The sequence below is a fragment of the Protomyctophum parallelum genome (genome assembly GCF_964188405.1).
Source record: "Protomyctophum parallelum genome assembly, chromosome: 19".
In the NCBI taxonomy this organism is placed as follows: Eukaryota; Metazoa; Chordata; class Actinopteri; order Myctophiformes; family Myctophidae; genus Protomyctophum; species Protomyctophum parallelum.
The window spans coordinates 33,587,704-33,612,871 of NC_139717.1; the positions used below are offsets into that span (position 1 = coordinate 33,587,704).

Consider the following 25,168-nt stretch of genomic DNA (forward strand, 5'->3'; position numbering starts at 1 on the left):
AATCCATATAAAGAAAACGTCTCACTTTTCAGTCCATCTAACCATACAGGGAGACCTGGGGGGAAAAGAATCCTTTGATTCAATCTTACATCCAACTCTCAAGTTAGAATGTAATGCAGAGAAGGAAAGAGAAAAAAAAATCATGCATCTCTTCTTGGCACCGAGGTGTAGATATCATATCCCCCAAGAAATAAACCTACATTCCAGTTGTCAGATGGCAGTTTGTAATTTTTGTAGTTTGTTTTTACCCTCAAATGGTCACAAGATCTTTGGCATCCTGCAAACAAAAACAATACAATAAAAATAATAAAAATAAAACCTCCATCTTTTTACTCTGCAGATCGTACAGAAAATTGGGCATTTACACAAGCGGCGAACAGACCGATGCAGACAACATAGCTTTGTGACGGCTGCAACGCTTTTGGTTTACTGTTGTGCTCCTCTCGCCTCTTTTATTTCTTTTTGCAATGCTTCCCAAACTCTCACAGAAATCAAGTAAAAAGCTTAAAAAGGGACACGGTGCTTATTTGTTTGAAAGAGAGAGAGAGAGAGACGAAATGAAACACAAAAAAAAGAAACAATAGTTAATAAAGTCTATAAAGCTATACTTACAAGGAAATAGAAGTGATTCATAGTGTGAGGAACAAGGCGTTTTTTTGTCATTTTTCTTTTTTTAAAGGCACATTCGAAATTATGTACAGTAAAAAGCTCAGGGCAAATTCTTCTTCCCTCCGTGTACTGTACACAAAGCATGCAATTTAGTTTCCATTTTTACCTTTTTTTAGTTTTATAAACTCACGATGGAAGAGACACAGACTGACAAGGGATACTAAGGGGGATGTTTGGGATGGGGTGGTGGTGGGGGGAGACCAGAGATGAGTTTTAGTGGCAGTAACACTGCTAGTTCCCCCATGACATCCTCTAGAAGAAAAAAATAATAAACAGCAACCAAACTTAAAAAAAAAAAGAAAAAAAAGTCTACAAGTAGTCTGATCGTTTTAGTTTTTTCCCCTTCAGACGTAGAGCGGTGGCCAACCGTAGTTCCCATTCCTGATCACGCCACCACAGAAGAAAACAATTTTTTTTCAGCAAAGGCACATTGGTGCCTTAGTTGGTTGCATGTATGTTATCTGTGCGCATACAGTATGTATGTATGCATGTGCTGTATGCATGTGTGTGTGTGTGTGTGTGTGTGTGTGTGTGTGTGTGTGTGTGTGTGTGTGCACGCGCGCCGGCCCCTCACACTTCTGGGCACCACTCATAATACTGTAAATGGAAGCAGCGAGGTATCCCCGGGAGTTAAAGGTCGCCCGTCGACGAGCAGGGAAGGGCAGGGGGGAGGAAGTGACCACACACGATCACGAGTCTTCTCGAGGTGAGGTATCATCCGACTTGGCCAGCTTCAGAGCTGTATACGCTATCCACCAGCCTTCAGGTGGACAGCATTCGACAAACCTCAGAGATACTGCAGGCTGTGTGTATGTGTGTAGATCACAAAAAGGAAAACAGGTCGCTCGATGAGTCTCCCCCACAGTTCCCCTGAACTTTATTCTAGTATTTTTCATACTATAAAAACAAAGGGGTCTCTTCTCTTCTCTAATCTAGTCATTCAGTCCGGGTGCGAAGGCATCCAGAGGGGAGGGCAGTAGGCAGGGCTGGGCTGGGGGGGGGGGGGGCTTGGTTGGTGGTGTGGGTTCGGGTAGGCATGGCGGTCTTGCTGTTGGCTCAGAAGTGCCGTGGGAACTCGCACTGTTCACAGCGGTTGAGGGCAGGGTGGTTCAGGAAGGTGCAGGACGCGCAGCTCCACTGCGTGCCCTCGTCGTCCTCCTGCTCCGCTAAGGGCTTGACGCTCTTAATGCTCGGCTCTGTACAGAGGAGGAGAGGGGGGGGGTTTTAAACAAAAAAAAGACACAACAGAGACATTTTCTCAAGCACTATATTCTTCTTTGCAGCCAATTTACAAGCTGTGATATTATAAAACATAAATATCAAACATTTCTGAAATGGGGCCTTAGGTAAAAATGCCATGGGTTAACGACTTTCAATGTGGCTTCGCTGTTTTATGCATGTCATGAGTTTTTTCTCTCTTCTTTTTGACTCCAATGTTTTTAACAGATTTCAAGAATAGAGGAAATAACCAATCTGCAAGCTCATAATGCTCAGAACTTCATCATACAATTAATTCATATTAATATAGTGCTGAAGGGTTATCAAACACACCACCTTGCATATCAATATTACAAATGATCGATGATACAATTTTGGAAAAAGATTTAAGTCAGCCTAAACCGTTTTCACAAGCATTTAATTATACAAAGAAACACATACAATATAACACTATATAGATATACTGTATAACACTATATAGATATATTGTAAAACAGTTAATATTCTGCAGATTCAAAAAATCAACCAAATTGTATAGATTTCAGCTGATGGACACAAAGCACGAAAGAGGAAGAGGAATGGAGAGGGAGAAAGGAGAACAGCAAAATCCAGATTCCTAAGCCAGGGGTTCTCAACCTTTTCAGGCCGCAACCCCTAAAAATAATGATATTTGAACTGGGGACCCCCCAAAATAATGATATTTGAACTGGGGACCACCCAAAATAATCATATTTGAACTGGGGACCACCCAAAATAATCATATTTGAACTGGGGACCCCCCACTCTGACTTGGAATTAAGGAATTCAATTTAGTTTGACTCTGTAATATTGTGAAAATATCGACTATTTTAATTTTTGCCTCTTTCTTGTGTGTTATTATTTGACAATTTAGCAAAGTTTTTTTATAGTATAGTTTGATCCAGTAATGGTCTTATTTATTTTCTCTTTTTTAGGTATTAAAGGAAAGTCCTTAAAATGCGACTTCAATGTCATCTGGGGACAACCCACAGGTTGACAACCACTGCCCTAACCCACTAGATGTACATAGCAGTGGATGCAGCCGTTCTCACTGGCTGTGCGCCGTACCAACGTTCGTACTTCGCAGACGTTTTTCACTCTGGTACCGAGGATTGGTACTAGCGACGGAAGCTAAAATAAGGTCAAATATATATTTTTAAAGCTGGATCTTTAATTAAATCTTATGATCTCGTGACTGGCCAAGATGGTCATAATCTTCCTCGATATATCTCAACGTTGTATTGTGTTAATGATTATGATAGAAAATCTCAATTGTGGGATGAATCAAATGATATCAAGCTACTTTTGTGTGACCGAGTTGGGTGTTCATTTCCAAAAACATTAAAAAATAATTCAATGCACGGATGCATGGGATCGTTAAATTAAATCATACTTCGTCGTGTGCCAAATGATAGCCGACCTACAGTATTAGTATTGCCTACAATGCGTGACATTAGTATAGCCTGACGTTTTAACAGCGGGCGACAGGCAGACAAATCTTCCGGAAGTGCATTATTTGTCAATGGGACCCGGCAACTACTGGCGATAGAGGCCATAGCAGGCGAACAGGCGATGGTCGAAAAGTGGGCGGAGGAACGTCGGCCGAAAAGATAAAAATAATTCAGCTTTTGGGCGACGTCGCCCGGCGATAGTGGGCGATAGCCAATGAAATTCAAGCGACGCTCGCTGTTGGTCTCTAAGGTCTCCCGCTGTTAAAACGTAGTGTAATAGTCTGCTATTCTCAGTTGTTCTTGGTGTGCGACACCTCCAACAACGGATCATTGATGAGGCTGCAGAGGGACAGAGCTACCAACCCTGTGGCAGAGGAGGGGTCGGGCTAGGAGAGGGCTCCCTCATGACCTCAGAGACCACATTATATCCACAGCCTCTCTTTTCAGGCCCCATGCCTGCAGCCGCCCACGGGCCCACACACACACCCACACACCCACACACCCACACACACACACACACACACACACACACACACACACACACAGGGACGGACAGACGATGGCAGTGAAGATAAGAAGAAGGGGAGGAAAATGAGAAGTGCAGAGGTGGCCGACATGTAAGTAGGGCTACAATTATTGATCATTTGCATAGCAATTATTCTATTGACTACCGGTACTTAATCAAAGAATCAAGGAGGACTTGTTTTGGAATACAAAAAAATTATAATAATAATCGATTACTATGATTAACTCATTCACTTATTTCTTTAGGGGGCGAACACCACCATCTAGTGTAAAAGCCATCTAGTGTCATGTCTAATGAAATTAGACACGATCGCAAAATCCCATCCTGATCAAAAAGATCTCACAGAAATGGCTTTATCTCTTCCAGCTGTGTTCTTCTTTGGTTAGGCATGCTGTTTTCAAACGGCGGCATCTACGAACGCAAGCCCTAAATGTTTTTGTCCCCTCTGGTGAACACAGCACGTGGTTCGTGTCAACGATCGACTTGGGGGGAGTTATCCAAAAAAACATGATGGCCTGGCAGTGAATGAGTTCAGCCTCATTTTATACATTTATTATTACTTTTTTATAAAAAAAAAAAGAAGGCTTATTTAGTCTTAGTATTATAAACTGTTGCACCCCTACATGCAAGTATGGCTGTGAAATGTAACATGGCAGATTGGATGAATTAGCTCAAGTATAAGACAACAGGCTTCAAGGTTGAAGTCATTATGGTTTTAAATATGAAATCTGAAAACGTAAGCATGCTGCAAGAATGATAAAAAAATAACTAATTAAAGTCAGACAGCACAGACCGCCCGAGGCGTACAGCAAGGAGAAAATTATGTACAACAACCCCATGCTTCCTTTACTAAACTTACCAACAGATAATGTCGGTTTGGGTGGGACTGGACCTAGGAATCCAATGTTGTCGTAAAAGTTATGGATTGCACTGGGGTTAAAGTGTGGTCCTGTAACAGATGAGAAGCAGACAAATATACAGTTCACATTGTAAATAGCATATAAACATTTTTATTTTATTTGTACACTGCATTGCTACAAACTGCAGATATCACTGTCAAAATGTATCAGTGTCACAGAGATTAAAATAGGGTGCATTTTGCATCCCAAAACACAGTTTATAGTTAAGGGACGCAATAAAACAACGACCTCTGCATCCGCGGAATGCACTACTGTATTGTTTTTTATTCTAGTTTATTTTGCTAACTTTAGTTATAATAATAATTTCTTCTTCTGTTTTCTACATGAATATAACCACATTATAACCATATAAAATTAAATGGGAGTTACATGCTGCAATTTGTAAAACAAAAATCACACCCGTGTGAACCGAGTGGTGCAACTCCCCTCTCTCCCCCCCTCTCTCCCTCTCTCATTAGCAGGCAACAGTGCAGCACTGTCTCTCTCTCTCTCTGTTTCTGGCACATACTCATACTGGAGCTCATTGAACAACACAGGTGAACACGGACATTGCTGTTCTGTTCCTTGGAGTGGTTGCACCACTAATTTTTTCTTTTTAAAGGGCAAAATATGACTCCTAACGTTGTTCATGTGGGACTCAAAATGTCTGTGGGACTCATCTAAAAGACCATCCCTGCATCCCGGGACTCATTACATTGAAAACCTATTTACATCACTGGTGTCACACTCTCAAATGTGTCAAAATCTGAAAATAATCAGAAATAACTAAACTTCAATATGAGGTTTCAACCTGGCGTCCATATATCCAAGTATAGAAATGTTTCAAAGATTTCGAAACTTTAAAATAATAGCAGATCTACAAGCTCAACACATTGCAATGCAAGGCCTTGTCAGCTTGTAGATCTGCTATGTTTGCCATTTGTCGTACGATTAAATACACAGGTCTTAAGTGGTTCAACGGCAGGTATAGACGAGAGTTCCAGGCCGGCCTGTGGTCCTCTTGCCTTCAGCGGAAAGGACAATTAATTTATTTACCAGCGCTTTCCTTCCTTCACCTGTGTGACCGCTGGACTGGTGTGTGTGCGTCTGCCGTCTGTTAGCAGCAGAGTGCTGCCAGAGGGCCAATAAATCCCTTGTTAGCAACCAGCAACAGGATGCAATTCAGGAAACTAATGGCAGTTAGTAGTACAATGGCAGCACCCTGACTGCATGCGCTGATGGGGATATGGGGATGCTGAATCAGAGAGAGATGATTTTGTGTTTTTGTGTATCCAACCACAGTATAAAAAGGTTGCTGGTACACCCGACACTATTGACTAGCAATTTGTTCTTATGTTACATTATATAACTGTTATAACATGAGAGCAAAATGGATGCTGTGTGCATAAGGCCCATGTGAGTAGGAAAGGAATGTATTTATTGAAACACTTACGAGTAGCACAGACATTTAGCACACACACAATGAGCAATAAGCCAAGTCACTCATGACTACACACAACCACATGCTTGGTCTCCTACCTCGTGTTTGAAGGAGATCAATTTCTTTGGTTAGACAGTCAATGTCGATCTGCAGTATCCTGTTTTTACATCGCAACTGCTGCATCTCCTCAATCTGAGAGAGAATGAGACGGGATCATAATCAGCTGTCCATCTGGGCATTTTCGTAAGCACTTAAGCCCGATATAGTTCTTCGTAAAACGTTGCTCACAAATGTAAAATCGTTAACGATTTCTTTTTAAATACATACATTCCAAATACAGACAAAGGAAGGTCCCTAGCAAATGTGTTTAGATCTGAACCTAGTCCCCTGCGGGAGTCACGTCTGAAGCCTGCCCTGGATGGGAGTCTCCAGACGTAGAAACAGATGGTGATGATGATGATCAGACACAAGGAAATGCATACATCTAATTCAGTGAGACCAGAAGCAGGACTAACAAACATTAATGAGGAGAGGCGGATATCAAAAGGAGAGGCCTGGATTCCCCCCCAGCAAAGCAAACCAGATGATAAACCACCATGAATACAACTAGATTATAGTCCTCCTGATTGGCAGTGTCTGCAGATGCACCAGGTCATACAGACCACAGTGATAATCTACGCCAGGGTTCCCCAATTCATTTTCCTCAAGGGCCATATTTTGACTATAGGGTACCAGGCTGGGGGACGAGTCCGCACGCGCGAGGTCGAGGTCTTGCCCTGAAAATTCATATTCAGGGCAAGACCACATTTGAAAAGGATGCCCAGTTTGACATGCATAGGCTACTGGCCCCCCATTTCATTAAAATGGACATTCTTCCAGGGGCCACAAGGGGGCACTCCGCGGGCCGCAAATGGCCCACGGGCCGCCTATTGGGGAACCCTGATCTACGCTATAAAAAGACAGACACATCAACAAAACCTCAGCATCGATATCTGTATATAAAGATTGGAATGATGATATTAAACACTTATGATGCCCAAGACGTGTCCACACGTCTTCATAATTACACCCGTAGGAAGCCTTTAGGTCCTTATGACATAAAAATATTTTTTTGACAGCAGCCGTTGCCCAGTCCCTCCCGGACCCATTTTGCTGTGCACGCAAGCTTGCATCTTGAATCATAACGTCAATATTCTGACGTTATGATCATAATTTCTGACTTCATCATGCATCTCTGTTAGAATATTAACGCTTCTAAAGAGAGATCAGACTTACGCTGGCAATGTAGTAATCGAAGATTTCACCTCCCAGTTTTGGAGGGGAAATGGTTTTCAGAGTAAAATCTCCCTTATCTACTTGGCCCTCTAGTGCCTTTATTCTGAAAGATTCCGGCAGCACCAGAAGTGTTAAGCTATCAACAAGATTCTAAATCTATAAAGATTCTGAGAATGACATCAACTGTTCAATCAAAGATTGGAATGTGCTTCAATTCACTATAGGAGGATATTGAAAAAAATAAATCAAAGTAATTAAGTGAGTGAAGTCAATTTAACCCATTCTGACCGGGCACCCGTTTTGGTGTTGGCATCATGTTATGCTATAGCTATTGAAAAATAGCAGATCTACAAGCTCATATCGCGCCACCGAGTGGCGCGATACGAGCTTGTAGGTCTGCTATTTTTGAATCTGATCTCAGGTCAGAATGGGTTAATCAGACCAGTGTGTGTCCAGTGGAAACCTCGTATGAATCTGATCTCAGGTCAGAATGAGTTAAAGGTGTACTGTAGCTGGCTGCATGGTGAGGTGTGCTGACCTACAGAGATGCCTGGATTCAATAAATAACACCAGCCCACAGAGCTACCGAGCTCAGTGGCCAATTAGCCTTCTGCTGCCCCGCTCTCCCCTCTGTTGACTGAAACACTAATAGCCAACAAAACCAGCTGATTCAACAAAAAACTAAAGAGCAACACTTCATTTGGCCCTCCCAACAGATTTCAACAAACCTGCAGCTGTGAGCTTAATGTAAACACGGTTTGAAATGCATAAGAAAAGACGTGCGGTTTCTTATTTCTTTTTCGCTATTTTCACGGTCGTCATTTGTTTCCCTGCACGTAGGTGAAAATTCCGCCACACAGGTCCAAACTAAATTGTAACGTGACCCTGGCACTCTTAATAGTTCGGTCAATGTCTATGTAGGTGCACGGTCTAAAAATATGGAACGTTTATCCTTTAAATAAATCGTAAACAAACCCTAATGTGACCTACTAACTGCAGCAGGAGTGCTGATGTTCCATAAGGGGGAAAGCTCGACACATGCATGCCAAGGCAATGTGATCCAGATAATATAATTTTCTGTCTTCTGCTTTGTATTTGTCAATGAGTGACTTTGCCTGTTTGCAATTATGGATAACAAGAGTCAGAAAACATGTCTGAATGTTGAATGTTTACACTTAAGATTCCTAGTCGCAACTAAAGCTGTTGATTAAATCCTGTTGAGGGGGCATGTGATTTTTGTAAAAGGGGGGTGGGGGGGTATATAAAATAAAGTACTCCAGTAAAAAGTAAAAGTTATAGTTCCTACACATTTTCCATGCTGTTGGCAGACCTTATTTTGATATTCAAACCCTGCGGTGAAATTCATGCTCATCAAGCTGTCACTGAATGGAGATCACTTGATGTTCCCGTAAGGAGGAGAGGCTCACCGAAGGAATTTGGGAGGCGGAGTTGGATCTCTCTAGCCGCCGCCTGGTGAGGTCATTCTCCATCTCGTTGACTTCCTCTTTTAGCTTCTCCAGCTTCCTCTTCTTCAGCTCCAGCTCATGCCAGAGCCGATCCATGCGGGCTTTCTGATGCACCAGCAGGGCTGGAAACAACGAGACACACACGCACACACGCACACACGCGCACACACACACAAAGTCAACCATTGTTTTGCATTCAGAAGTGAACCATTGGCACTGCCAGTACCGCTAGACAAAAAAAGAATAGATCATTTGCCATTATTTTCGTGCTCCACCATCACCACAGTAAGACGAGTCTCTAAACAGACAAACTGTTTACAGGATTTAAACAGGACGGGATGTGTAACTGAGACATTTTCCCGACAAACCAAAAAAGTATTCGAGAAATGAGAAATGAGTGGCACATTGCCGCGGGTATGGTGACAGACTTATCGGATAACCCAAACGCAAATGGCCGCACAGAGCAATCAAACCAGTTCTGAGTCATTATTCCTCTGTGTGAAAGCAACTTTGTGTCGAGGAGGAAAGGGGAACTATATCAGGCTCACGCAGATTCCTCACCGCCTCCTATCGGCCCTCATTTCAACACCTATTGTGGTCGTGCAGAGGAGCTGAATTTGATCGCAGTTAGCAGGTTGCTTGAGGCAAGTACTGGTCTAGTACATAGTGTCTAGTACAGGATACTATGGCTACACATAAATGTACAGATGTGTACAAGTCTATACAGTACCTGAATGCCATCATTCTTTTGTGTGTTGACAGGTAATAACGCCCCCGACATACACACACAAGCTTACGCACACACACACACACACACACACACACGCATGCGCGCACCCACACGTTAACCAGATGGACCCAAATGTCCCCGTTATGGGGGTGAACAGTCGGTGAAAATAGCCGATCTACATCTATCTTGTACATGTTTGACGAGGAGATTTGTGAGGGGGCAAAAGGAGTGCACCAAGTATAGAGTGCTGGGGGACCCCAGTCAACTTAAGTATTATAGAATAGCGTTTTAAGCAACAACAACAAAAAATATCCCCCTAAACACTAGCCAAACAGATGGCATTTTATTGTATTATTGTAGTTATTCTACAATTAACACGATATGTCTATGAATAACTATGTTTAGGTATCATTGTTCTAAATGTTCCTGCTGTTCTATAACCAGTTGCAGAAATTGCAGATTGAGGCTTTCACTTTTGCTCTCTATACTCTTTCATCTTAAAAACAACTAATAACCAAAAATAGTCGATTGTAGATCGTCTATTTCCGGTGCGCGACATGCTTTCAAATGAAAATCAGTCATGGCGACTGAGAGCTTTAATCATACTGTACATGCGCCTTGGCAAGACACCGAGCACCTACACCTGCTCACTCAATGCACGTCTGCCTGGCTAGTGGCTATATTTCTAAAATGTAAATATGCTGCTCCAACGCTCCACGCCCTACCCACTCTGCCTGCCGTGTCATGTGAGACAGAAAAAGACTTGCGCAAGACAGATAACAATGGAATGAATTCCAAAACCTAACAGACAGTTAAGTGAATTATGGGAAATATGCAGCCTGGCTACAAGATTATGTACTGTAGCTAGCTACCTGCAAAACACTGAGGGATGGCATGATCCTTCTCTACTCCTTGTGTCACTACACAGTCCTGTGTCTCTATAGAAATGCCCTCAAATATGTCTTAATAAGTAAATAAAATGTTTGTAATACAGTGTGTGATAACATTTTCTATTACTAAATTGCATACATATGTTGATTGTTGATAGTTTTCTAATCTGAACTTAAGTTCTAATAAATAGCACTGTAATCGAAGTGGTGAAGATCTATCCAGTTTTCTACACGAAACAAAATGTGTTTTGCACTTACGCTCTGGCAAGTTGTAAGATTGATCTCACCATGCCCAGGGACCTTCTGGAAGGTAAATTGCATTGATATGGGTCACTTCTACCACGCCGAATTGAGATGAATCAGCAACGCGTTTCACATTCGTGCTTTGGCAATGCAACAATGTTTGTTGTTAATGTCAATAAAGCCTCTTTGGAGTGAAATTAAACTGACGAGGGTCGGCAGAAGAAGGCCACAGGGAGAAGCCTCGCATGGCAGTAGTCAGTGTAGCGTTGAGGGCCACAGGCAGTGACTCACATGTAATGCAGTCAAAAGACCAAAAAAGGAAACACCACTGTGCTAAGATGAGTTTGAGTCACGTTACAGAATACGGCCCCTTCTTAAAGGCTGTCGGTGCAAACACAGCATTTACTCACTCCCCCGTCATCTCAACGTCCCTCCCTGGGCGAGTCACCTTAGCTTTTATCTCTCCCAGTGGATTAGTATGCAGTGGAGCAGCGTTTCAACATTGACTGAAGTTTAATGACAGCGAGTATACACAGTTTGGCTGAAGAAATGCTTTATGGCCAATATTATGGAAACCAACTTTGAAAATGACATAAAGCGTGCTTTATAGTAAAATTACTTTCTTGGCAGGATGGTGTGGAAAAAGCATTTAAGGCCAACTGCTGGTAGACAAAAATGTATACCGTTATTTATTGTAACAACCAAACGTCTCTAAAAAGGGTCTATGCAGCCTCTTAAACCATTGTACTGAGGAAGATTGGATAGGAAGTACACTCTTCAACCACTTGACATTTGCTAAACAACTAATAGTCTGTGTAGCAGACAGTAAACACAGTCTAAACAGCCAATAGTCTGTGTAGCAGACAGTAACCAATAGTCTGTGTAGCAGACAGTAACCAATAGTCTGTGTAGCAGACAGTAACCAATAGTCTGTGTAGCAGACAGTAACCAATAGTCTGTGTAGCAGACAGTAAACACAGTCTAAACAGCCAATAGTCTGTGTAGCAGACAGTAACCAATAGTCTGTGTAGCAGACAGTAACCAATAGTCTGTGTAGCAGACAGTAACCAATAGTCTGTGTAGCAGACAGTAACTAATAGTCTGTGTAGCAGACAGTAAACACAGTCTAAACAGCCAATAGTCTGTGTAGCAGACAGTAACCAATAGTCTGTGTAGCAGACAGTAACCAATAGTCTGTGTAGCAGACAGTAACCAATAGTCTGTGTAGCAGACAGTAACCAATAGTCTGTGTAGCAGACAGTAACCAATAGACTGTGTAGCAGACAGTAACCAATAGTCTGTGTAGCAGACAGTAACCAATAGTCTGTGTAGCAGACAGTAACCAATAGTCTGTGTAGCAGACAGTAACCAATAGTCTGTGTAGCAGACAGTAACCAATAGACTGTGTAGCAGACAGTAACCAATAGTCTGTGTAGCAGACAGTAACCAATAGACTGTGTAGCAGACAGTAACCAATAGTCTGTGTAGCAGACAGTAACCAATAGTCTGTGTAGCAGACAGTAAAACAAAGATGTTTGATGGCTTTTTCTGAAGATTATTTGTAGCGTCAACAGTTTTTGGGGAGGCATTTTTTCACTGTGTCTGTGCGTTCCAAGTTACGACTACTAGTTGTTATCTAGAGTAGGGTTGGCCAGGCTCCAGGCATGCCAGTCGTTGATCTGTGAAAATGGCATTAAGATAGGATGGCAAATGCCAGACACTTTGCAATGCAATGGCAGCTACGTCACATGTGATGCATTAAGATAAACCATGAGCCACCAAACCAGGTGAACGAATCACCTGGTTTCATTTATACAAAACCCTTTGCAACTAGGAATCATTATTTATTCTCACGTACACCAAGTAAAGATGTATTTAATGATAATTTTATTCTAAAATTATTTTATCGATTACCTTTTTGATTAATTGAATGACTGAGAAAGGGGGTTTGTTAATATTTTTTTATACATCAACGCAAATATATTTTAATTGTTTTTTTTAATAATCAACTAAATGGATTAGTCTGATTAACCGCTTAAGCCCTATTACTATTATAATAAATAGCTGATCTAGCCTGCAAGTGTTTTATGTGTGTGTGTGTGTATATCTCTATCCCCCCAAACTGATTATTAACTGTTGCACCCATAGACTTTGCAAGCGAACATTGCAACATACAGGTATTTGTTAAACACAGTGAGCCTCACCTTGCGTGTATGCTGCGTCGTCTGAACCCATGCTGAGTCTGCGAGGCTCACTGGGCCTCTCCCTCTGTGCCGACAGCGGATCTGAGGGGTCTGAGGGGTCCGTCTCCGCAAAGTGGTGGTCTGCGGGGAGACTGAGGAGGTTGGTGGGCTCAAAAGTTGGGGACACGACTCCAGGCGACACCGCGGGGGGCTTGTTGGGGGACACGGTGATTTTAAAAGTGTACTTGGTGTTGGGCTGGGTCACGACCACACGCGGCGAAGACGCCGCGCCCCCGTGACCCCCCATCGAGGCACGAGACTTGGGCGGATGGTGGTGGATATAGGCGGGGCCCATGCTCACCTGGCCCCCCAAACTCCTGTTCCCGCATTGGCCTTGCATTGGAGGGTTGGAAGAGATGTAGACGGTGGGGGGGTTCCGACACCCGCCGTCGTCGCCAGAGGAGTTGGCAGAAATGTAAAACTTGGGCTGCGAGCGGGAGCCCACGGGTGCCATGTTGGCCTCGTCGGAAGGCGTGGTAGCAGCGGTGGGCGGGCTGGCGGAGATGTAAACGGTGGGCTGGCTGCGGCTCAGGCCTGGGCCTCCGATGGAGAGAGGGGTGGAGGGGGGGCCCGTGGTGGGGGCCCCGGCAGAGGAGGAGGAGGACGACGGGCAGGAGGAGGAAGAGGAGCAGGAGGAGGTGGTGGAGCACGAGGAGCGCGGCCCACAGCCCGTCCGCAGCACCGCCGTGGTGGTGGTGGAGTTGCTCCTCTGCGGAGGTTCAAGTTTGATCTCGATCTGGTTCTTCCGCGGGCCGGTGGAGATGTTCTGGATGTTGTACTGGCTGAAGGAGGACATGGAGGGCATGACAGAGGAGGAGCAGGAGGTGGACGGCTGGCCTCCTCCAGAGAAGGAGGAGGGGGCCTGGGGGTTGGTGGGGGAGCTGATGGGCATGTAGACGTGGGAGGTCTGGTGGCCCTGGGTCTGGTGCTGTGAGGTATGTGAGGAGGACAGAGCATGCTGGGAGCCCGACCAGGACCCGGGCAGGGATGACGGGTGGGAGATCTGGTAGATCTGCTCCCGCGGCTGCGTGGTGGGGCTGTACTGGGCCCGGCCCGCTTGCTGCTGCTGGCTCTGCCGGGTCGTACCGGACTGGCTGACGTAAGGCCTTATGTAGATGGAGTTGGGACTGCTCAGGCCCGACTGGGGCCCGCCGTGTATGTGCAAAGAGGTGGGGGTGTTGCGGCCCGTGTTCATGTTGATGTTGGGCGCCAGGGTGACGGTGATGGGGTTGAAGCGGGGCGCCTGCTGGCCGCCCGCGCTCCCACTTTTGAGTCCGAGGAGTCCCAGATGCTGGGGCGGCTGCGGCTTGCGTGTGGGCTCCATCACGCCAAAGACATTGAGGCCGGAGGGGACCTGCGCCGGGGCTGACTGGGGCTCCTGCTGGTAGAAGTCAGTGTTGGCCGCCTGGCCTGTCTGGAGGGGCCCGTCGCTCAGGCTGTGGGCCAGAGTCCTGCTGCCGTTCATCCTCAGGCCTCCGTCGCCGCGCGCTGAGGACCCGTGCACATTCTGAGTCTGCAGACCCAGGTTCAGCTGGGTCATGTGATTGCGGAGCCTGATGAACGTGGGGTCGTCCGTGAAGTTGAGGTTTCCTCCTTCACTGTATAGGTAGCCCGGGCTCACCTGGGACAGGTACTCACAGCAGGCGTCTAGGTTGTTGTTGTTCTGGTGGGGGGGGGGGGGGGGGAGAGAAGTATTGAAATTAGGTACCATTTAGACCTAAATATACGATAGACCTACGATATGATACAAAGAATCATTAAACGCAATTATGGATAAACCAAACATTGCTCAGGCAATAAACCAGCATTTATCTAAACAGAAAAATTATATGATTCATATACAAAAACAATCCACTTTTCCTTCCGCACACCGATGAGGCAAAAAAAAGAAAATAAATCTACGGTATATTTTTTCTAAAATACATTTCTGAAAAGATTATATATTGGATAACTTCGGTCCAAAAAAAGAACACGGTATTTTAATGTAAGGGATACATCTTTTTGCATACATTGGTCAAAAAAAAGAATCATTTCTTAAAGTGTACCTGGAGAACACACTGTGAAACGACACCCGCAGGGACTTCAGGGAACTTCTGGCGCAGGTCATGCAAAACCTGAGTGTCAATCTGGTGGCTTCCTTGGGCCATTCGTGTATTAGCAGGTCAGGATGCGGGTCAGGACTGCTTGTTTTGGTCAGCACACTAGGAGCCTCAGTGGTGGCAGCAACTCAGCACACTGGGAGCCTCAGTGGTGGCAGCAACCCAACCTCAACATCTTCTGGAGGGGAGAGGGAGAGAGAGAGAGAAGGTAAACCAGTGGTTTTCAAACTTTTTCTGCCCAAGACACACCAAGTAAAATAAATAGCCAAGTAAAATACAGTAGATCTAGCTGATCCACAAGCTCACAATGCAATGCGTCACCATGTGAGCTTATAGATCTGCCTTTTTGAAAAATCATACAATTTCTGCCTATAACGACATCCGCTAAGTAGGGACACTAAGTCAACGTTTTATTTATCCATTTGTTTTTATTACGGTATATAATCGTCTCCACCAGCCGAAGGCATGGGGAGAGTATGTGTTGCACTCCGTCTGTGTGTGTGTGTGTGTGTCTGACCGCTCTGCGTACAGCTAATCTCTGGCACCGTGACCGTTGTCCCGGTCGATGCCAAACTGTGCACACACACACCCTGGATGCCAACGACAAACCTGTACCCGAATTATTCCACATCGGCCTATTATAGCACCACCATGAGGCAGATTATTGCTAAACACATTTCTTTATATTACTCGTACACATTTTTTATCCATACATCAGGGAAATCGGTACACTATCTCTAGTCATGTGATCAACACGGACCTGTTCCCTTCCCCATATTCCATCCCTATGGCTAAGATTGCCTTCCAAAGTTTGCAGGATTGGTCCGTTTTGAACAAAATACCATAAATCATGAACACAACATGCAATTTCCGTAACATTATGCACACACATTCCCATGTTCTTACCTAAAACTACACCGATCTGTGTACAACTATGTGCACTACTAAACATCATGAATACACTGCAACGTGTGATATATTTATTTGTATTGCCCTGTTATACAACCACCAGACCACAGATTATTGCAAAGAAATTAACATATAAATTAACATAAAACATGTTTATATTACTCCTACACATTTTGTCCAAACATCACAAACGCTATTGTCCTGGTGGAGACCTGTGCTCAGAGGGGCACTTTTTCTAGTTCTAGTTTCTAGTTCAATACTCTGTATTGGGAAATAAACAATGTACTACCGAAATAGTACATTTAAAATTAACTTTTGTATAGTATTGCACTAATAATGTGTCACAAAATCCCAAGGCACGCTTGGTCTAAGGACCACTGAAATAATCAGCATTGATTGATCCCTTAGGGCTTAGGGAAAAAAATACCTCTTTTCCATTTAACCAAACTGCTGTTTTTATTGTCTGCAAAAATCAATAAAGAGATTTGTAAAAGACGAAAAGAAACACTAGTAAATATGAAAAAATGCAAGGAGAAAACGATGCCTTCATTGTGCTACTGCAGAGCTTTGACAAACTAAGGGTGACAAAATATTCATCCCCTCAAAACCGGGACGTGCACGTACATGCATGAGCAATGTATACACCATAGGGGCCACACGACTGATTGACAAACATCACCCTCTGTGTTGAATTCAGACACGCAATGCATTTGTTTATGTTTTTTCTGATTGGTTAGGTGAGCATTATTACATGAAAAGAACATGATAAACGTTTATGCAACAACTGGATACAACTGCTATTATTGTAATTCTGGCGAAAACCGGGACAATTTCGTAGTGTATGTTGAAAAGCGGGACATTAGTGTTCAAAATGTCTGGACTCGGGGACACGCAGCTCGAACCCGGTGACAATCCCGGTCAAACTGGGACGTCTGGTTGCCCTGCCTAGACAAAACACAAACTGGGACGTCTGGTTGCCCTGCCTAGACAAAATACAAACTGGGACGTCTGGTTGCCCTGCCTAGACAAAATACAAAGAATTCTCATCAAGCTACATAAGCCATTAATCGGAAGTACAAGAGCATAAGCTCCATGTGAAAACTACGTCTATTTATACATTACAGAGAGACAACGATATGTATATTTATCTTATACAAGAGGACATAAGAGGGGTTCCATGGAATGCTTAAAGTAAACCATATGAAAGAATAACTGCTTTACTTGCAAAGAGGCGGAATAGCTTCAATAGATATTTTCATCGTGTGTCTGTTCTGTCCAACATACACGTAATTATATGCATATTATTATTACCACACATAAAAGTGCAGAAGCACGCACTGCCATTGACCTCAGTCCTCTTCCCATAGTTTGAGGCTGGTGGTCTGAGCTAGACAACTTCTGTGTTTTGGAGAGCAGTTAAAGGGCAGATGCATGACATAGCATGGGAGGAAGGGAGCCAATGGTTGATCTATCGCAACTACAAAATAAAACAAAAGAAAGGAAAGAGACATCAGTCAGAGGTTTGAGGTCATCCGTCCATTTCATTACGACACTGAGCTTTCAAAACAGAAAAAAAATCTTCAGACGTGCTCAAAGAGCACATTTCAGAAGCCCTCCTCCTACTCCCCCACAACGCTGCTTAATAAAAGAGCAGGGCAAAAGAGGAAACCACCTCTGACTATTGAGGAAACGAGGCCTCTCCGGCAGATCTCAACGTCAACATTCCCTTATTGAGTGGAGAGCAGATCTGAACGGCAGCCAAGTAGGGCAAGCTTAATCTGCACATAATCATTAGTCAAGTTATCATCATCATTCCACGCCTGAATGAGAAGCTTTGATTCTGTTGCCCCCGGTGGTGGAAAAAGTACTCCACTTTTACTTAAAAGTATCTATAATTCTATGTAGAAATAGTCCGGAATTACTTGAGTAAAAGTATTGGTATAAAAGTACTACTAAGAAAGTACTAACCCCTAATTGCTCCCCATGTGCAGGTTGGTGCCTAGCATGGTTTCCTCCGCCATTTGTGTATGAAGGAGTGTGTGAGTGTGAGTGAGTGAGTGAGTGAGTGAGTGAGTGAGTGAGTGAGTGAGTGAGTGTGTGTGTGTGTGTGAATGAATGGGTGAATGTAATGCACACAATCTATGTGAAACGCTTTGGATAGAAGCGCTATATAAATAAATGGACCATTTTATGCAGAATGTGCCGTTATCATAATATGTCTAAAATATATTAAACTAGAAAATGCACAGATGATTTGAGGCATTTTGTTCCAAAAATGTGTTTTGCAAAAATCCACCTGTTGGTGGCGCTATAACAGGCCAATGTGAAAAGGGTGGGATATTTCCCTCAGCCTAGTAGGAAAGTCTGCGAAAGATTTCACGTAAATTGCACGCTGCATTCATGATTTGAGGCCTTTTGTTCAAAACGGGCCAATCCTGCAAACTTTGAAAGCCAATGTTAGCCAATTAGGATGGAATATGAAATATCGGACAGATCCGGCTTGAACACATGACTATAGAGATAGCGTGTAACGATTTGCGGGATTTTTGCGGGGAATAATAATCTAAAGCTACAAAGTAACTACTAACTCAAGTTTTCAAATATCTCTCTAGTGGAGTAAAAGTACATTATTTGCCTCTGAGATGTAGTGGAGTAGAAGTAAAAAGTATAAAAAATTGGACATATTCCAGTAAAGCAAAAATACCTTGAAATTGTACTTGAGTAAATGTACCTAGTTACATTTAACCGCTAGTTTCTGATGCCACGCCCACTCAGTCAGCCTCTCTGGATCATATCGTTGCTGTCGAGCAGAAACCTTGTATCATCATCATAAACTTCTATGCTGTTTTTTTCATCCACAAATTAATGCCCTACTTCATTCCACAAGAATGTCACACAAAACTAGCGGAAATAACCAATCTACAAGATTACGACAGGTTGTGAGCTTGTAGATCGGTTATTTTTGCTACTTTTCAAAGTGAAAGTCAGTGTGGGTTTCATTCATTTTGCTTGTAGTGAAGGGAGGTCCCATCAGGACAGGCTTCAAGAACACCCTTAAGCAAGGATAAGTTGACACATATTAAAAAGCCACCCAAACAGGCATTTGAGTAGCAGACAGTCAAGTAGCAGACAGCACAGTTTTCTTTGAATGAAAATGATGTCCTACTCAATCGGACGGACTGCTCAGTGCTCACCTAAAGCAGCCGGGGGTACAGGTGTAGGCGCATTGCTGGAAGGATACCTTTTCGTACAGTATGTTACTTGCTGGAATTTGTGTCGGTGAATTAGGTGCATAACGCTGAATAACAGCAGAATTAAGAAATGTAAAGGCCACACAGAGCACCTCATTCACCACTCAAACGTCACCAGCTGTTTCAGGGAGTCAAACTGGGCGGTGGGGGAGTCGTACAGTGTCAAGCTCACGTCCCTAACCGTTGCTCAATGTTAACCATTAGGGATCACAACATCCATGAGAATCTTGCAGTGTGTGAGTGCAAAAGACAGCCATCTTGCATGCTCCCTCGCTCGCTTCTCTTCTTCTAACCACAGTCTTTCAAAACTTCCTCCTGTGGGAACCTCAGATATGCCATTCAAAACATTATGACAGATGGAAGAAGCACGCCCTGTTCTGCTCTGCCGTCTAGGGGCTGAGGTACAGTGTTACGGTCAATACAACCAGGGCCCGACTGAGGGACATGACGTCTGTATTATCTGTTTTTTATTGAAGTCAGGTGGAGCAGTGATGGCGAAATGTTAAAACCCTCAGTGCTGAACCCACTGGGACCCGGGTTGACCAAGGACACATTTAGGTTGCACAATATTGAACTTTTGGCTGACATTTGACATATTACCCATATTACAATACACATTTTCAATAGGGTTTACCTTACTCCTGTTATTCTAGGTGCATGTGCAGACTTCGTAAAACAGTAATTAGCTGAGTTATTAGAACTACTTTTATTTGTTCTACAGGTAGACCCTTTTGAGAGGTTCCCCAGAAAACACTTTTTGAATTTGCACTTATGCAATCACCTTCAGCATTAAGTAAATAATGGTCGACAGATTAGATACCAATATGAAAATGTAATCATGCATCTCTACTATATTAAGTCTCGTCTTAACTCCTCCATTTCCCCAATATTTCTGTCTCAATAAAATAAAACACTAAAGATAAAAAAGAAAATCCCTCAATTTAAAATCCACCAGAGAGAATTTCAAGGCCAAACACGACCCAGAGCCACCTTTAAAAGGACATTAGCCATCACAGTCTGATTGGCTGATAAAAGGGTTATTAAAATGTGAACTAGTACTAAGGGAACACGTCTGGCCTTTTCGGTGCCGAGGAGAAGCCTTGGTGTCAGGCGGCGCGACTACGCTGCCGTCTTATCGGAGCAGCGAGCATGTGTTATGTCATAAGTGAGCAGCCGTAAATCTGCTTGCTAAAACATCCGTCTGGGCCTGATAACAGGGGGCGGGGCTCTTGGGCTACTGTCAAAGAGGGAGCCAGTGAAAGGGAGTCAGCCAGAAAAGGAGGAATTGACCGGTCCTCTGTCGAGAGGATATTTTAGGTGATTTCTGCAGTCAGAGATGATGAGCTTACAGGCTACTACCTTGATACTAGTTGTTGTGATCTTCTACCGTTGCATTACAATGAGACACATTGTGAGCTTAATAGATTTGCACAAAGTCTTTTAACAAAAAGTATAAAAATGGGCCTGGCCGTTTACTAATTCATGGGAATGTTTCAGAAAGTTTTAAATATAACATTGATTGTCTAACTGTAAAATTACTTTGATTCAATCTAATGTAACAACATTTTGGGGATTATAGTCTTTTCTTTTTTTTATGGGTTGAGTTGATTTAATTCTACAATTTGGGGAAAATAAAACTTTGAAAATGTCTGCATAATAAAAGATGACAATTTCATTGCATTAAACCACGCTTAAACCCATTCCTCAATGCTTTTCTTTGTCTTCTGCAATATAAGGAAATGGAACATTTTGCAATCATACCACCAGACTGTGGAATTCATTTTGTGTTCTGTCAAAAGAAGAGTGCAAAGGCAGCACGGAGAGCCATCTAAATGCAAACCAGAGGAAAACAGTTTGCCATATCTCATATTACATGTTTAGAGCAAACCTTACCGCCTACAGTGAAGTATTTTCCAACTCCTCCAGCAGATGAAGCTAATAAGGCCCTGTGGAGATCCAAGCCTGGTTTTCAGCATCAGATATACTACTATAGCCAAGGCTAGACTCTGAAGCGGCAATCAGATCGCATCTACCTGATTTAAAAGGCTGGCAGAATACGTCACTTGGAAAACTAAGCATAATTTTGAGTATCTGATAATAATACTACAGCCAAGACTAGAATCTAAAAACAATTATCGGCTTAGATATCTACCCGTGTGTATGTGTGTGATTTACTGGGCAGAAGAGAGCACAGCGCTTGCACAGACCTGGTGCCTACTGTGCAACTATTCAGCCTGCAGCACAGGAGGCTGTGCGCCACGGCCTAACAACCGCTTGTGGGAAAGGAAACGCACTACTTGGCAAGTGACCCACATACGGGTCAACACTGCGGTTAGATTGTTTCCCGGCTTCAAAAAACTAAAAAGGTCCACACCTCTTTGCTGTACATAATTATAGGCCCATCGACGGGGGCCTAGGTTTTGGCACGCTATAACCCTGCCCTCCCCATCTCTGACTTCCCCAGTCATTGTGCCCCATGTGTGTAGGTGGCTCGTAGGTTTGGTGGTGAGCCTGGCTGCCCCCTGAGGCGCTACTAGTGGAACAGGCCGGAGGCAGCGCCACGGTGCCAGCAGAGATAGAGACAAAGCTCCCATTGCTGAGGCTGTTATTTGCCGTGCCAAAGCATTGACCCGCAGCCCTATGCTCATTTTCTGGAAGTTACAGGCCCTGCCACACTCTGTCAATGGACCCATTCACCCTGCCAGAGAAAAAACGCACTTAAAAACGTCTGAAACAATTAGGGGGGAGAAAATAAAACGTGGATTAATCATCAACGGGAGCTCTCGGGCTGAAAGATTAGCCTCCAACACCTGACACTGTGCCGGTGTCACACAGGCCACACAAAACCATTTAACCAACACAATGGAGCTACACAGCAGAGGGCACGCACGCACGCACGCATGCACGCACACACACACACACGCACGCACACTTTTTTAAAAATGAGCCTATCTACAAGCTTACATGTCATAGCGTGGCACGTTGTTGTGAGCTTGTAGATCAGCTATTTTTGCCATTCAAGGGCATAAGTGATTATTTGTTTGTCATTGGTTGTATGCGACTTGTTTGCAACTTTAATGTTGCTTTGTTGTTGCTACAGTATGTAGGCCTACCTCTTAGGGGCACATCTTAATACTTCTTTTGCCGTGGAATATTTCAGAATAAAGGCGATAAGAGTGCCAATCAGATGGCCCGCCTTCTATTTCCCCCCAAAACCGGGAGGTATAATCTTCCATTACTACCATGCGCTAATAAATCTGATCTCTCTTTAGAAGCGTTAATACGTACTTTGCTCAGCCAGTCAAATCATCGCTATGGGGTGCTCAGCCAATGAAATCATCGCTATGATTCAAACAAACACAAAACACTGGGCATAGGAGGGGCTAGTGCCCCTCAAAAAATAAAACAAACAAATAAATGCTTTTAGTTAATGGTGGATGGATGCTCAAGATTAGACCACACCCCTCCCCCAGCAAGCTGCTGTGAGAAGTGCCACAGTGGAGACCATAAAATAAAGTACCCACAGAGTTTTCAATCCGAAATTTCCTCTGCAGCTTTAAGGCCCAACCACGCTTCATGGAATGTCTAACTGCTGTCTCTCAGTCTGGACAAAATTTAAACAAATAAAGGGACTAATTGGCAGTGGATGCTGCTGAGGCCTGCTGGCAGGAGACCCAGTCATCCACAGTAGCAACTAGCAATGCACACGTTCATTTGTGTGCGCACAGTCCACACGCACACACACACACACACACCCCCCCCCCCCCCCCCCCCAATGGACAAATATATCTAATCCTCTCTGCATAGGTCTCAATAGTCAGTAAAACAAAACAAAACTTTCACCCATTCAGGCCAAGGTAGGGTAAATGCCACACCTAAAAGAGCTTTTAATAACAGCACCACTAAAACATTATTGGTGAATGTTTACTGAGAAGTACCAAGTATCCCACAGACAACAAACGTAAAATTTGCCCATCACTTGTTGGACTGCAGAAAACGTTAATAAGTCCCATTTTGTTGGACTGCAAGTCAGACCCTCTTCCACGGCTCATCCCGTGTAACGTGGTGTACCTCAGATTGCAGCCCTGATGGAAACAAACGAACGCCAAGCCCACAGAAGGTCTTGCTATTTCCTAGGTCAGCATGCTTATGGCGAAAGTTATAATCCTGGATGCTTTGCTTGATGCAGCGACCGTGTTGGTTTAGTCTGTGTCTGTGATTTAGGAAGCTACATCATTGCATTCAACGTTTTGTATATCAACATATTGACCATGCACACAAATACATTAAAATTAAAGTAAAACTGTAGATTAGTCAGATAAGCTACGAGTAAAGACACCAGATATAGACACCAGAGGTTGAACAGATTTGTGATTCTATATCATTAATGGCACCGCCCTTCTAATATCTTCACTTGCTCTGACACACAATGCATTCAGGGAGCTCTTCTCTTCACTTTATACCAGTGGTGGACACTATTATACCACTATTTTGCACATGACTTTCACACCGCTGCATTTCAAGTAGAACAATTTAATTTTGACAACATTTTTAGGAAGGTAGTCTTGGGACCCAAACTGTTTTTTAATGAACCACCATTTTAAGATTAACAATTAAGATTGTTTTACATTTTTAAATGTGCTAACTTTCAATACAACAATGCATCAATATTAAAATGTGTAGTTTGTACATTTGAATAAGTACTTTATTTGTCCTCCACTGCTTTCAACTTCTCATTGAGGAACCACAGGCTTTACCTTGACTCCAGTGGAGGTTGGAGGGTGCCTGACCTCAAATGGAAACTTCACGGAGGTGCCTCGCATTAAGAGCAGAGCCAGACATGCCAAAAAAGCTGTCTCTCTCAGAATCAAAGTGATTCCTCACCATATGAATGTCAAGACTGGCTCATGTTGAGATTGACTGAAATAAATACTCTTTCAGATAAAGTCCTGTCACATTAGTCACTGCTCAATGGAAAACTTGAAAACGCTATGAGAACTTTAAGTTAGACCACTACCTCTTGAACTGTCCTGAAATGGAATATGGGAAAAATCAGTGGAAGAACTGAGAGCAAAATATTAAGACGAATAACCCAGTTTATGTTAGCAAAATGCCAAAAGTCATCAGTCTTAAAAAATGCATTATTATTTACCGTATTCATTTATTTGAAATAAATAAATATTTTTCAATTGCAATCCCAATCCATCATCATCACAAAAGGGGAAAACGATTGCACATGGCTCAGCAGTGCTCGCCTGCTCTTAGGCTTGATTTTATCCTAAGTTGCACACAGGTGTCACACATCAACATATCTCTAGCCATATCTACAAAGTCACAACGCATCGCAGCACGACGTGTTGTGAGCATACAAATCAGTTACTTTTTATGCACAACTACGTATGAACTATGAATCAGGCATTAGCATTTCAAAGCAGAGTACATAGGAGCATGAGAGTAGATCTTTTGTTCCATGTCTGCAGAACAGAAACAAACCACACTTTATGTGCAGAACCCAAATTGCACTCAACTGTGCCATGAAGCTGGGGGCCTCACGGTGCAGAGAGAGAGAGAGGAGAGAGGAGAGAGGAGAGAGGGAGAGAGAGAGAGAGAGAGAGAGAGAGATGGAATTGGGATCAGCACTGCGAGGAGCTTCAGTAGGGAGACAAGCCATTTAGTTGCCCACTTTTGAAAACAAGGGTAAGAGAGGGTATGTGTGTGTATGTGTGTGTGTGTGTGTGTGTGTGTACGCGTGCACGTGTAATGGGGGGGGACGGACAGGAAATCAAAAATTCTTGCACCACAGCCTGCAGCTGGCGGTTGATTGGAAGCAGGCAAGGGCA

General features: G+C 43.5%; 1 protein-coding gene across 4 annotated transcripts in view; it reads right to left on the minus strand.

The window, feature by feature from the left end:
* Positions 1 to 848: 848 nt before the first annotated feature.
* The window catches only part of tab2 (TGF-beta activated kinase 1 (MAP3K7) binding protein 2), a 48,727-nt gene continuing 24,407 nt past the window's right edge, over positions 849 to 25,168 (minus strand). Inside the window, exons 2-8 of one of the 4 annotated variants that reach the window (XM_083790325.1) lie at positions 15,115 to 15,312; positions 13,031 to 14,732; positions 8,925 to 9,085; positions 6,321 to 6,414; positions 4,742 to 4,831; positions 3,720 to 3,812; positions 849 to 1,865 (exon numbers count right to left, since the gene is read on the minus strand). In XM_083790325.1, the coding sequence (XP_083646451.1) occupies positions 1,726 to 1,865; positions 3,720 to 3,812; positions 4,742 to 4,831; positions 6,321 to 6,414; positions 8,925 to 9,085; positions 13,031 to 14,732; positions 15,115 to 15,216 (2,382 nt within the window). In that variant the 5' untranslated portion in view covers positions 15,217 to 15,312 and the 3' untranslated portion in view covers positions 849 to 1,725. Of the gene's footprint in view, positions 1,866 to 3,719; positions 3,813 to 4,741; positions 4,832 to 6,320; positions 6,415 to 8,924; positions 9,086 to 13,030; positions 14,733 to 15,114; positions 15,347 to 25,168 lie in introns of all 4 variants that reach the window. The other 3 variants (XM_083790324.1, XM_083790323.1, XM_083790326.1) reach the window with 3 other exon arrangements.